This window comes from Fusarium proliferatum (genome assembly GCF_900067095.1).
Source record: "Fusarium proliferatum ET1 genome assembly, contig: FPRO_scaffold001, whole genome shotgun sequence".
Classification (NCBI taxonomy): domain Eukaryota; kingdom Fungi; phylum Ascomycota; class Sordariomycetes; order Hypocreales; family Nectriaceae; genus Fusarium; species Fusarium proliferatum.
The window spans coordinates 1,584,109-1,598,197 of NW_022194790.1; the positions used below are offsets into that span (position 1 = coordinate 1,584,109).

The 14,089-nt window shown below is 49.4% G+C and overlaps 3 protein-coding genes across 3 annotated transcripts; 2 read left to right on the top strand and 1 right to left on the bottom strand.

Annotated features, from left to right (window-relative positions):
- Nucleotides 1–2,815: 2,815 nt before the first annotated feature.
- FPRO_01561 (uncharacterized protein) lies at nt 2,816–5,365 on the top strand (the record flags this gene model as incomplete). Its single annotated transcript, XM_031230105.1, has 4 exons — nt 2,816–3,603; nt 3,959–4,957; nt 5,023–5,203; nt 5,264–5,365. The coding sequence occupies 4 exons, from the start codon at nt 2,816–2,818 to the stop codon at nt 5,363–5,365; spliced, it is 2,070 nt and encodes a 689-aa protein (XP_031074912.1).
- Nucleotides 5,366–7,062: 1,697 nt separating this feature from the next.
- Nucleotides 7,063–9,441, bottom strand: FPRO_01560 (uncharacterized protein; the record flags this gene model as incomplete). Its single annotated transcript, XM_031230116.1, has 3 exons — nt 7,063–7,984; nt 8,042–8,972; nt 9,021–9,441. The coding sequence occupies 3 exons, from the start codon at nt 9,439–9,441 to the stop codon at nt 7,063–7,065; spliced, it is 2,274 nt and encodes a 757-aa protein (XP_031074913.1).
- Nucleotides 9,442–10,303: 862 nt separating this feature from the next.
- FPRO_01559 (uncharacterized protein) lies at nt 10,304–12,163 on the top strand (the record flags this gene model as incomplete). The annotated part of the gene is made up of 2 exons (XM_031230127.1): nt 10,304–11,990; nt 12,042–12,163. The coding sequence occupies 2 exons, from the start codon at nt 10,304–10,306 to the stop codon at nt 12,161–12,163; spliced, it is 1,809 nt and encodes a 602-aa protein (XP_031074914.1).
- Nucleotides 12,164–14,089: the final 1,926 nt, after the last annotated feature.

Sequence of the window (14,089 nt, forward strand, 5' to 3'; positions counted from 1 at the left end):
AGTAATAATCTATGGGAGGGCACTAACATGCCACGTTTTGTGGCTTGATGAGTGGGAACCGTTTCCCTCTTGTCTTTGCATCTTTAATTGACGCCAGAATTGACTTGATCAGCCATATCCACTTCTCCGGCCACTATCAATCAGACTTTGGAATTGGGACTGGATTCTTGCTGTTCTGGGCTAGGACATGCTTTTCCTGAAGATCATATGAAGGCCTGCGGTGTATCGACGCGCTTGCCGCAGCTTCCACATGAATCTCATGTAACTCGTAAGCTGGGATCCAGTCCTCGAACAGGTTCATACACATTAGCGCCGTGAGGCCCGAATATGTAGTGTTGAGCAGCGTTGCAACGGTAGGACCAGGTATAGCTGGAACTCGCGGGTCAAGGGACTAGTGGCCCATGTGTACCATTTGTTGAGCCTCGACTTGGCAACTTTATGGTATGTAGGTAGCACCCATGTATAACAAGAGGCTGTCGTGTAACCCGGCTCCTTGATGTAGTGAGAGACGGCGTTGATTATGCTTTTCAAGTGTCAAGCAATTCTGTAAATGATTCAAAACCGATGCCGTAATCTAAAGAGATTTCCTCAAACTATCCATACATATTGCCATTTTCGTTTGCAGGACAGCTCTATTCCATGAGATGCACTCACTAACTACTCAATCCCTAAAATCCACTCTGTGCCGCACCTTTCCATCCCGGATAGACTATTCCGGTGTAAGAGAAACACTACAAATATCATTCTAGTCAGTTCGAGGCGTATTAGGTACTCATATTGTTGGATAAAGGGGTTTGAGGAGACACCGCGTTGAACTTAGTGTTTGTCGTGTGCGTTGGCCTCAACTAAATGCCTACCCACACAACCTGGCTAGGGGAGGAGAGAAAGCTCAGGACCTTGATCCTAAATGACAAAAAGACTTAGGCAACTTAGCATAAGTTTAGGCTATCTTTTACTAAGTTTATTTTAACACCCTATATGAAGGTCTGGCGTTTTCTTGCTCCCCGAAGGGCTTGCTGCTCTGGCACCAGTACAGGATGAAGTAGGTTGGAGCCCCCCGCACCAGCTGATGTTTTTTTTGCTCATTCTCGGTAATTCCCCCTCCGCCCTTTGTGAACCCCTGATCCTTGATCCTACTGATTGGCTGTCATGTTTCGTTTTGCGATTCAAATACCATGAACCTTGCATCATCACTTGCTCTTTTACCTTTACTCTAAGGGACTTATCGTGCTCCCGCCCTTATTGCCCCGAGAAATTTATAAGCTTAGAAAGTGTAAAGATAATCGAGAACAGGATCAAATACGGTGTCACATATCAGCCGTTGATCAGTTTAGACAATGAATGCGTGGGTTAAGTACATCGTTATATGGTATGAACCATCTCAGTAGTATCAACTACAAGTCTGGAACCCAAGTGTCTGCTGGAGAAACTTAATCAAGGAATTGGCGATAATCCCTTGATCATCTCTTATCTGTACTAGGAAAAAGGTTGCGGTAAGTTACTTTTGCTAGAGGCGTAGTGGTTGTGTGGGCATCTGAGAGCGGCCCTCTCGTATCTTCGTCATATCTCTTTCGAATCTTGAGTATGTAACGATATGATGCTATATTACAGAGCATCCAATCGAGGAGACGCCTTGTGGTGACTTATTAGGACTAACCACTGTTCGTTTTCCATATCTGTAGGCATACCGTTGGGTTTATTTCATGCTCAATTTCATCGTCAGTTTGGGTTCATGTCGATGTCCTTTTCACATCATCTACACATCACCGACCCGTCCACCCCAACCCTTCAGACTGGTCAGTTTGCAGTGTTCTTTTGCTGGCACTGCTTGTCAGATCACCCTTTCGACATCCCCCGAAGAGACTGAATCGTCAGGAACTACTTCAAACAGCAACTGCTTGTACGTTATTAAGTTGTCATCGATTTATACCTTCAACAACACACCATCGGATAGGTCGCAGCGACGCGGCCTGAGTCCACAATAAGGTTTCCCCAAGTGAAATTTGACTTCCATTTGAGAACCTCGTTCGCGGTACAGATATCACCACACTTAGCACAGCTGCCTACCCAGAAGCCTCAAAAAAGAGAGCCTACCTAGTCATCCATGCGTGGCTGCGTGGGAGTCCTCGCATAAGTTACTTGGGTTGACCGCTCAAAGCTTACCCAAGACTCAATCCAGCGCGGGGCCGCAGACAGACCCTTCTATGTCACAACCTTTCAAGTGAAGAGACATTCCGAAAGCCAAATTGCCCTGCCCTTCGATCACTATAAACCTTCTCGCCTTTTGGAGTATGTACTAGAAGTACATAGGTATCCTGCCCCTCGAACAAGCTTGCTGGTCGATTTATCACACTCCCACCAAAGAACCCAGAACAGCACACACTAAGACCATACAGCGGTTAGTGAGTGACTGGGATCCCTGGACAGCATCACGCCAAGCCCAGTCTAACCCATCCCGTCTTGGACGAAACCGTCCACAACACAGAAACACCTGGGAATAGCACCTTTCCTGACCTGACCTGGTGTGATTGGACATCGGTACCTGGATCTCTCCTACCATCTCGCGCTCACCTCAGGTACTTTCTTGGTATTGGCAGGTGGATGACACCAACCTACACGCACCTCTTGCTGTTGTCTTCTCCCAGCTTACTTAGGTAGTAAGGTAGGCTTTTGCAGGCTGCCTCGCTATCTCGACCTTACCTAGGGTCCTCCCAGTCCTTTGTCGATACCACCTTTATACTTCTCTCCACCTTCATCTTCAGAAACATCACAGCACCTTAATATCATCAGATTTACCATTCATATTTCATTCGACATGGGGAAGTTGTTCGGCAGCTTGTTCCAGAAGCCAGGCGACACTGTGGGAACCCAGGAGCCGCGTGCATCTACCTCCACCAAGAGTACCAGGATGCGGGATCCTACAAACGCCATTCGCTCATCAGGTCTCGCCCCCTCGGCCGCAGTCTCCGCCGCCACCGCCAACGCCAACAGCAACGACGGTGCCTGTGACTCGAGCGCCCATGCCCACTTCGCCGCCGCCGTTGCTTATAACCCTGACTCTCCAGGGTCGCTCATCAACTCGGGCTCAAGCTCGCTGACGCAGTCGCCGTCGCCCCAGCCCGAGACCCCTACCACGGGCCATTTTCTGCCTGGCGCTCACGCTAACTTTGCTTCTAAATCCGTTGTTCCAGCCGCTGCCTCGGTGCTGTCGAGTACTATTACTACCGCTAAGGCTGCTGCCCCCCAACTCTCCATCGGCGACTTTGATCCTTGTATTCCCACCAACACTTCCTTCGACCTCACCGAAGAGTTCCAAATCGTTGATACCAACCTTCACATCAGCAATCGCGACATTGCCGTTCAGCCATTCGACTATACACTTCCTGAGGACACCGAAATCACCATGACTACCGGGCCATCCCTCGACCCTTCTATGGGCCGCCGGGACTCATTTGTCAGCGCTGGCCCTAAGCCCATATCGATGAACAATCCCAACCGTGGTGATAATGCGAACCGCAATAGAAGAGAGTCCCTTGCTGGCAGCCTTATGGGAGGTGGCATGAGCTGGGGAGGCATGTCTTTTGGTAGTTTTGTTAGAGACGAGTAAGTCACCTTACTGCATACTTTTATCCTCCATCATCATGCTGTTCTTGAAACATTGCCCTCGTTTTGGCTCCGTGGCCGAGCGGTCACTTTCTGTCACGATCAGGCTTCTTTTGCTTGCTTTGAGCTGAACCCTGTTCCGCTTGATCAAACCGAAATGGGTTATAGCACGAAACCTCAACTTGTCTGCGACTGTCATCGCTTGCGAAGACGACTGATCATGTATTGTGGCAAGCCATTTCTAAGCTTCGGGCCCCATTCTTGCTCTGCGACAGCCCACATGCGTCAGAAACTGATCATGCCCAATGCTTCATCGCACTTGAGGTTTCGGTTTACTAACATCGTGGTCCTATAGTATTATGATGGCAGGCACATCGCCTTTCGGAACTCACCAGTCTCCTTCCTTTCACTCGTCTTCCTATCTCCCCAAGTTGGAGGCCAACTTCATGCGAGATTTCACCTGCTGCGGAAAGATCCTGCCTAATCTCCACGACTTGCTGCAACATTACGAGGAAGCCCACACGCAACCCAGCCCGAATACAGCCCGAAATAATGCCTTTTCCCAATTTTCTCAGTTGGGGCTACCTAACGCCCCTCGGATGTCGATGTCTCGATCCGGGTCGGCCGCGCCAGGCGGCAGTTCCCTTGCGACGAACCAACTTGGACAACATAACCGCGGCCAGCAGACGCCCCATGATGCGCATGGAGGCTCTGTAATTGCGTCAAACCTGAATGATGAGATGGATGCTGTTGCAGATATGGAAATGGACGATGCTGTTGGCACAATGGAGATGGACGATAGCCAGCGAATGACCCAGACGAGACAACTTTTCGGTCAGCAGCAGAGGCCCGAGCTGAACATGAACACCTCTGGTCTTACGCAGGGCTTACGGACCTCTCAGCCACCCACTCCCGCTGCCGCCAGCTTTGGCCTACAGAACAACCCCACAGTCTCGTCCGTCAACACACCTACTCTTACGACCCAAGGACAAGTACCACATACCCAGCAAGTCGATATGGAGGAAGACCTACCAGGTATGCCTATGGGTGGCAACACGAACGATATTGGCGATATGAGCTTTGGCGGAAACCAGAACAATAGTGATTCGAACTTTTGCATAAACGATCCTGGGAAACACCTTTTCAGCTCCACTGGTGCTTTCCCTGCTGCCAACCGTTCCATCCAGGCACAATTGCAACAGCTGGGCATTAACCAAGCCCAGTTGAACGATCCACAGGCCAATAAGATTCTTATGCAGCGTTTACAGAGCATGATGATGCCTGAAGAGCACAAGCCGTTCAAATGTCCAGTTATTGGCTGCGAAAAGGCATACAAAAACCAGAACGGTTTGAAGTAAGTTCTGACCCATAGCGTTCGATTTATCTCGATCCTGAATTTGCTTGCTAACTTGTTTCCAGATACCACAAAACTCATGGCCATCAAACCCAACAACTTCACGAGAATGGAGACGGTACCTTTTCTATCGTCAACCCAGAGACTAGTGCCCCTTACCCCGGAACATTGGGAATGGAGAAGGAGAAGCCTTTTAGTTGTGAAACATGCGGCAAACGATACAAAAACTTGAATGGACTGAAATACGTAAGTTTGCTCACGAAATTTTAGTTTTCAAGTCCATTACATGCTAACATTTTCCGACAGCATAAGGCTCATTCCCTTCCTTGCAATCCTGACTTCAAGCTTCAGGCTCTTGCAGCAGGTATGAACTTACCGGGAATAGGAGAAGATCAAATGATGCAATAGTACTGCACGATGTCAAGACTTTGAGTAAGAGCGCTGCAGGAAGTGAAACTGCTACATTTCCGAGCGACGCCTTGGATCCCAGATGAATCCAGTGCGATGCTAGTACGAACTCTCGACACTTTCCGGCATACTATATTGAGTTTATATGCACTATCAGTATATCTTTATCGCCAATACCCCCGTTCCGGACATTGCATTCTGTCTTGTACCCGGATTTTCAACATGCTACCTCAGCGTCAACGATCCGTAATTAGACGGCGTCAACTCTCAACCACTGGGGAAAGGCACATCACTTTTCTTAAGTCCGCTATCCAACTGCACGCAAAAGCTCAGTGTTTGACCTCGGTTTCTGCAACTGTTATATCACTTAAGATGGACATGCCGTGTGTTGGAAAATCTTGTGGTTGGGTACGCGTTAGCTGGATCTACTGATACTCGATGTCTAATTCGAGTCAGACGCCTTTGCTGATATGCTGGCTGGCCTGGCACGTGGAAATGGGTTGTTTTCTTTATGTTTTTCCTGCTTTCTGGTATTTTTATTAAAAGTTGATAAGAGGTCCTTAGATGTTAGGTTGGGAAAGATGGCATTTACATGGTGCCCTGGAAATTTGGGCGGTTTTCCCTTTTGTTTTGTTTGAGACGGCGATGCATGATCACACTTGTTTTTTACTACTGCTGTTGTTCAGTTGACTTTTGTTGGCAAAGCAATTACCATCATCTTGTGCTGACATTATATTAAAAGCGAGGATGGCTGGAATCGGTTGAACAATGAAAAGCGAGGTTGTAGACTGGACAGCTTCGCCTGCCCTTAAGTGAATAGTATTGTTTTTGAGGTTCCATCACCAACATTAAGATGTTACTGAGCACTAACTTAGTAGAAGAAATCAAGGACATGTTGATGCTGCTAGTCAATGATTCTAATTGCTCTTGGCTGCAATAGTGCATTGACCAGACAAGTGATTCTTGAAATGAGAACCACCCATCGGCTGAACCCGCTAAACGTAGTGAGTAGACACCAAACGGTTGCCACGCTCTAGATTTCTGGAAGAGGTTGCGAGGGCCTGGGAGACTATGGGAGGTCAGGACCTTGATCCTAAGTGACAAAAAGACTTAGGTAGCATAGCATAAGTTTAGCCCGAGTTTAGGATACCCTTTGCCGAGTTTATTTCGACAGCCTCTATTAAGGTCTGCTGTTTTCTTGCTCCCCGAGAGGAGACAAATGTATGGGACGAGATCAGACAGAGCAAACAGGGATAAGGGGTATCGTGTATTTGACAGATCTATCTGATTTTACAAGACCATAGCGTATAACTAGTTCGCTGTGCAGATACAAAACGCCTCGCAATGCGTGAGAAGCCAACTTGAACAAAGAATAGGAAGCAACAGTCGTTCACACCCCAATGGACAGAAACTCTATAATATAGGCATTGCACGATGCAGATGCATAATGGGCGGCCCTATACCTGCGGAACATTTCCCGAAGCGTCGCTATGCTTCTTACCGGCCATCCTGCAGCCGAATGCGAAGTAGAAAAGCCAGGTGGACTTGATCACGGCCAGAAAGAGGGTGCCGATTCCGGATCGCATCGAGCAAATCGGAGACTTTGCGATATGAACAAGTTGCTGAGGTTTACAGGACACAGGGTAAGGAACCTTGGGCCAGTCACCAGGACAACAGCAATTGTACATGCAAGTATTTCATGTCATCTCCATGCCATCGTCGTCATCGGCTTCAGACTCGATCATATGGGTTTGGTTACTGCTTATGCTCCCCTTACGAGCATCGTGTCCCATGTTATCGTTCATGCCGCCCCATTCGAGTTCTTCTCCGCCGATTATACGTCCTTCCATGTCGATTTCTTGCGAAAGCTCGACGAGTGCAGTGCGCGGCAAACGAAGGAAGCCCTGGGTCCGGACAATACGGCCCCAGTGGGTCATGCAGAATCCTGCGGCGCGTTTGCGCAGCCACTCTTCATTAGCGAGCCCTGCACAGTACCATATGATACAAGCATGGTCGACATCGAGTTCTTTGGCAAGTCTATTGACACAGAGCAGGCGAAGATGAGGGATATTGTAGATATTGGACATTACCAGAAGGCCTGCCACATCAGAGAGCGCCGTGGTTGCGTCACTATCGTTGTCTGAGGTACCACGGATGCTATCTGTGTATAGGTAGTAGAGAAAGGCCTTGACTACACTGTAAGGCTCGGGGATGTGCATCTTTTTGGTGTGAAACTCAGCCATCTGGGCGTTGTAAAGACGCGCAAAGTGTGGCCAACGCGCTTGGAGAATGAGCTTGTGAACATGAATAGGTTGTGAGGTCGGCGCGTCTGCTGAGAGCCAGCTCTCGTTTCGCGGTGTTTTCTCATCATTTCGAATCAGACCGGAGCTGAGAGCCTCGTCGTCCTCGTAATCACCAGCCAGCGCAGTAACGACAAAATCAGTTCCGCTGCCTGTCTCGGGTGGCTGGTTGAAGAGCTTCGCTAGATCTGAACCTAATCCTTTAGAAGGTTGATCCACGGCTCTTGTCATCGCAGATGGCCTTGACTCTACCCTTGGTTCTGGTGTCAAATTATCACCCAGGAAGCCATATCGTCGCAGGTCAATTTCCATAATATCGCTGTCAAATCATGTCATGTCAGCCATAGCATCAGGTTTGGAGATAGAACCGGCATACCTAAGATATTCTTCATAGCCGTTGGGCCCTATGTCGCCCGGAGCAGGGTCAGTTGGGCATCCCAGTAACCAGGATTTGGTGCCATCCTCATTGATACAGCAGTAATGCCACCTGTAGCCCGCTTTGAAGATCTCCCGCCCTCCAGCAAGCTTCGTCCAGCGAAGCGTACCAAGGTCCAGGGCTGACAAAGAACACTCTCTTGATGTGAGAGTCGCCGCAGGTGTGACAAAATCGAGAAGAGTACCCGAAGAGTAGGCATGAAAGTGAAGACCCGAGCCCTGAGAGGGAATCGAAGGACCAGACATGAATTTGAGAGCAGATATAGACCCCGGGGCCACAGGCGCGTATGTCTTCATTTGAATTGACGGCGGATTGACCTGGGCTGTGCGAGAATTGGCGGCGTAGCCAGAAGCCCCTACGACAGGAGCCTGGGCCATGGTGTATGGAGGTCGAGGAGAGCTACTAGCTCGAGTAGACAGAGAACCTCGATCGAAGATGCCTATTTGAGGTCGAGAATCAAATTGCGGATTTCCTTTCAGATCTAACCACCACAGATCGCTGATCTTGTCCATGTCCTCACTCAGACCTCCAAATACCCAGACTCGGTCGCCCCAGATGTAAGCCGAGTGATCGAAACGACCAACAAAACGCCAAGACTTAGACCAGGTAAAGGTTTTCAGATCGAGGTAACAAATGTCATCCAACACATAGTTGTTCTGGCCAGTTATGCCACCAATGATGAAGAGCTTGTCCTCATGTAAGACAGCAGCATGTCTCGCTCTACCTTTCGGGATCGGGCCTGAGACTTGTGGCTGAGTCCAGTGGGCAGTCTTGAGGTCAAAGACAATAAGGTCCGAGAGGTATGTTCGATGCTCGTTCTCGCCGCCAAAGACTAAGAGTTTGTTTCCCTGATACAACGTCGCAGTGTGTCCTGGACAATATTAGCATCTGTGACGCGGTGGTTTTCTGTGTAGCTCACCCATCCGAACTCCTGGAATATCACCATAGTTGTCGACAAGACTCCATTGATGGCTGACGAGGTCCAGCCTCAGCACGTGATTATAAACCTCATCGGTATACTGGTCGAACCCTCCAAAAGCATATATTTGATTATTCCCACAATACGTCACTGAAGCATTTACTAGGCAAGCGGGTCTCTGGCCTAGCGTGCGGGTGACTTTGGGTCGGTATCCATCGGCGACGCTGCGACCCTTTGCAGGGGAATTGGGCATGATGTAGGTATTGTTAGACGACGAAGTGGCCGAAGGCGGCGTCGGCGTCGGTTGCAGCGAATTCGAGGTCGACGAAGTCTGGTTGACAGCGCCCAAGGCCTGCGTTGTTCCGACGACAGGGGTAGGCCCGCCAAAGATAGATTGTCCGGGGGTTGAAGGTTGAGCCATGGCTTAAATTGTAAATTCGACGAGCGATCAGTGGCGTTGGCTGCACATCTCACAACGTCGTGCTGCCGTTGAAACTGGGCGGTCGGAGAAAAGGAGGGACAAAGGCTGAGCACAAGAAGCGAGTACAATGAATAAGTCACGTACGTCCTCGAGGTTGAGCCGTCCGTCGGGTCGGTGAAGAAAGTGGATGTGAGAGTGGATGGTGTTAAATGCGGCCGGTGATGCAACAGACAAAGAGAAAAGGCCCCCCTGCTCTTTTGGAGCCGCGTCTACTGTAAGAGAAATTTGGTCATCGCGCCAGGCAAGGATGAGGCTGATGAGGCGTTGTGGTCTCGTAATCTAATTGGCTCGTCTACGTTGGCAGGGTCGCGGAACGGGAGCAACTCAGGTCCGACTACTGGTTTAGTGGTTGCCCGGCCAGAAGCTCGGAGGGGCATAAGTAAATAAAAGGTAACCGTCATAAGCTGCAGCTTGTGAATGATTCTCTCCTCATGATCACCTTCTACAACTCGCTCCCCTCCTCAAACCCTTTGATTCTTCGCTATAGCCTCGTGCTCTTTTGCGAACCTCTCTCCCAACGCTTCTTACAAGAAATTTCAAAGCTTGCTAGATCCTATCGCCAAGGCCATTTGATCGCCCCCCAACTTCGTTATATCTTTGTGAAGACAGCCTCGATTTTTATCGATCATTGATCTAAGTACAGGTATACTAACTACTAGGAGCCCCTCATTGGACTTGATTCGATAGCATCAAGGCTCGATATACAATCCAGCTTTGGTCACTCGTCTAGAGCTCCACTTACACGCTCTTCGGCTATCTCTACCTTGTTTGATACACAGGCCATCCTATCCCAAAATTCAAAATGGCTTCTGTAGCATTGTCGACGCCTGTCAAGTCCCATAAGGGACTTTTCTCAGCCCGTACCGCCGGTGGGCGCATGCCTTTGACTCCCTCCCCCCGCCAACAGTCATCCACCACGAACGTCCCTGTCAACCTGAACTCTTCCCCATTTACTCCCGAAAGACAGTCCAGCAATGAGTTCAGGCCATCCGGGCGCTCTACATATGGCGGCAACCTCATGTCTCACCTTGCTCGATCTACTACAAAGTCCTCTAAACGTGACTCCCCCAAGTCCAACATCGCCCGTGGTGTTCAGACTCCCCGGAAGGCTCTTGAGCTTGGTGTCTCTGATTTTACCCTCACTGGCACTGGTAACACCACCAAGACCCCTTCAAGCACAAAGTCCAAGAAGAGCCTCCGCTCCAAGACTGCTAAGACTACTCTGAACTATGGTGGCGACCGATTTATCCCCAACCGTGGCGCAAGCTCTGCCATTTCCAACGCTGGTTCTGGCAAGCTCGATCTTGCCGATAGGCAACGACCTAAGAGCAGCAGCTCCGAGAGCTCTACTGTTCTTTCTACTGCTGCTGACGAAGCCCTGGCTGCTCTCGAGAGCCTCAACATCAACGATGATGAGCCTGACAACTATTCTCGACCCTCCCCTAACACCGTGGCTTACCAAGATTCTCTTGCCAACGCTTGTGGTGTCAGCCTAAACACTCGCATCCTCGAGTTCAAGCCTGCTGCCCCCGAGTCTTCCAAGCCAATTGACCTGCGACAACAGTACAACCGCCCCCTCAAGTCTACTACTTCCAGCTCCGCCCAGCTCCGCCGCCGCATTGCTACTGCCCCTGAGCGTGTCCTTGATGCTCCTGGCCTCGTTGACGACTACTACCTCAACCTTCTCGACTGGAGCTCGGGCAACCAGGTCGCTATCGGTCTTGAGCGCAATGTCTACGTCTGGTCTGCCGATGAAGGTAGTGTTAGCTGTCTCCTTGAGACCACTCCTGACACATATGTTAGCAGCGTCAAGTGGTCTGGTGATGGCGCCTATGTCAGTGTTGGTATGGGAACTGGCGAGGTCCAGATCTGGGACGTTGCAGAGGGCCAGAAGATTCGAAGCATGTTCGGCCATGATACACGTGTTGGTGTCATGGGATGGAACAAGCACCTTCTCTCTACTGGTGCTCGTAGCGGTCTTGTCTACAACCACGACGTTCGCATTGCCGAGCACAAGGTTGCTGAGCTCGTCTCCCACACATCCGAGGTTTGCGGCCTTGAGTGGCGCTCTGATGGTGCACAGCTCGCTACTGGCGGCAACGACAACCTCGTCTCCATCTGGGATGCCCGATCTCTGTCCGTTCCCAAGTTCACCAAGACCAACCACAAGGCCGCTGTCAAGGCCCTCTCTTGGTGCCCTTGGAACATGAACCTCCTTGCTACTGGTGGTGGCTCTTACGACCGTCACATTCACTTCTGGAATTCCACCTCGGGTGCTCGCGTCAACAGCATCGACACTGGTTCTCAGGTTACTTCTCTTCGCTGGAGCCCCCACCACCGCGAGATCGTCAGCTCAAGCGGTTTCCCCGACAACTCTCTCAGCATCTGGAGTTACCCCACCCTTGTCCGTACTGTTGAGATCCCCGCCCACGAGAGCCGAGTCCTCCACAGCTGCCTGAGCCCTGACGGCCAGATGCTAGCAACAGCTGGTAAGTTCACATGCTCAGACCTTAACTAGCAGTATGCTAACAAACCCCTAGCTGCCGACGAGAGTCTCAAGTTCTGGAAGATCTTCGAGAAGAAGGCTGGTGCCACCGCTGGCATTGGTGCCTCTGGCGCGTCGAGCAAGGCCTCCATGGCCAAGCAGATGACCATCCGATAAGTGCCAGTACCCATTGGACCACGGTAGGTATGACCTTTCACTAGTATCTGGGTCTCTGTATTTGAAGCACGGAGTTGGGGTGTCCGCCTGCCCTTCTGCTCGTGGTATGAAAGTGCTTCTCCACGCAGAGACGAATGAAACGGAATGGTCATGAAATTACGATAGACGCAACATTGCATTACAACGCTCTTGGAAGTTCTGAGTATGAAGTCGCCTTGATGGTGGACTTTCTGTGTTAATTGTAGGCGTTTGGGATCTGGTTTTATGCATGAGATGGGGTAGGAACTGGAATTAAAATGAAATTAAAAATGCCATGAGCATTATTTAAACTCGTTGAACGTCAGATACTCATTTGACTGTCATTGTACTCCGTAGTGCAAGGCCGATTGGATCATGTGATAGTAAGCACCTCGGCGCCCACTATGGCCGAGTGTCTTACCATTGAACCCCCTTGTAGCCTCTGACGGCCATGCTGATGTGAGTTCCATATATGAGATCAAGTTAACAGGCAAGGAATAAGTCAACACCACGGATCCAGTCAACCCTCCTCTCATACAGTTATCTTAACTAGTAATAAGTGACTTCGTTGCCTTTCTTGTTACAGCACCTGCAAACTCTCTCCTTCTGACTAGTCGTTGAGATTCTTCCAAATTCTCACTAATCACCGGCTGACTGCGAAACGGTAGATTATGGTTACGGCAACTTGCCAAGTATGTAGGATTAGGCGAGTGATTTCTTTCTTATTGCTTACGAAAATCATTTTGTAATCTCTATCTTACTGGTAATCATTGAGAACTGTCGCAGCCGTGGGGTCTTTAGTTCCAAATTTGTTTCTTTGTGGGTAGCTGTTATGCTTTATCTCTATATTTCTGGATAGCGAGACGCTTCATACACCACCAGTGGCTTGTCCCAAGCGGCACCATTATAGCTTATAACGGCAGGCCCATGCTGTAGCTCGTCCAAACAAGTATACCTTACCTAAAATATTGAGATGGGGGACGTCAAACAAGGATCCGGCCAGCAAGCGTGTATCTTGAATAGGGTCCAAGCGGCAGGTTTGGGATCAAATGGACCTACGCATCTAATACTAGTTCGCTATAGGTAGGTACTGTATTCTTTGGTACTTTTGATCAAAGCTTACTTGTAGTCACATCTGGCTGGACAGTTCAGCCCATATTGTCACAAATTAATCAACCAGATAAAGGTTGGTAGCTAAGAGTTCGGCATAAACTCTAGTTATTGTAGAGACGTAGAAGTAATAATCTATAGACATCTGCTTATCTCAAATCAAGTAGTGAAAACATTAAGTGCTGAAAGAACATCTGCTTGAATGTCAGACGAAACAGACTTAGCAGCTTTGAACAACTTCTGGGTCATAATGAAGTGACTGCCATGGAATGGCCTGCTCTACGGCTGGTTTCTACAAAGTCGAGTCCGGCATATCTACGTAAGGTAGCTTAAGATGGCATGACGGAATCAGCAACTCAAGGCCATCTCAGACAATGTTATTCATTCTCGAGCTGGTGTACTTGGTCGTGCCACTTGACATGAATTATTTCCAGCTTTACAGGGCCAAGTAATACAAGGGCTCATTTGTATACAGTGCAAGAGAATGATGGAGAATATACCTTTGCAATGAAATGCAACTAGCCTGAAGTTTCTTGCTCACCACATTACATGTTCATGACAACCTAGTATTAGGACCATTATCGTGTAGCTTATGCCTTGAAGCCTTAGGCCTAGAATGTGTACAATTCATGGAAAAGATTCTGCCATCTATTTCCTAACCCTTGGAGCCCGGAAGGTAGATGGCCAAGGGTTCATAAGTTCCCCCACGAAGTCGGTTTTATATGTACTGCGGCTCACATAGCCATCCCCCCTGTTGAGCTTGTCTTTGTTTGCTCCGATGGGTGTCATGCAGATCGA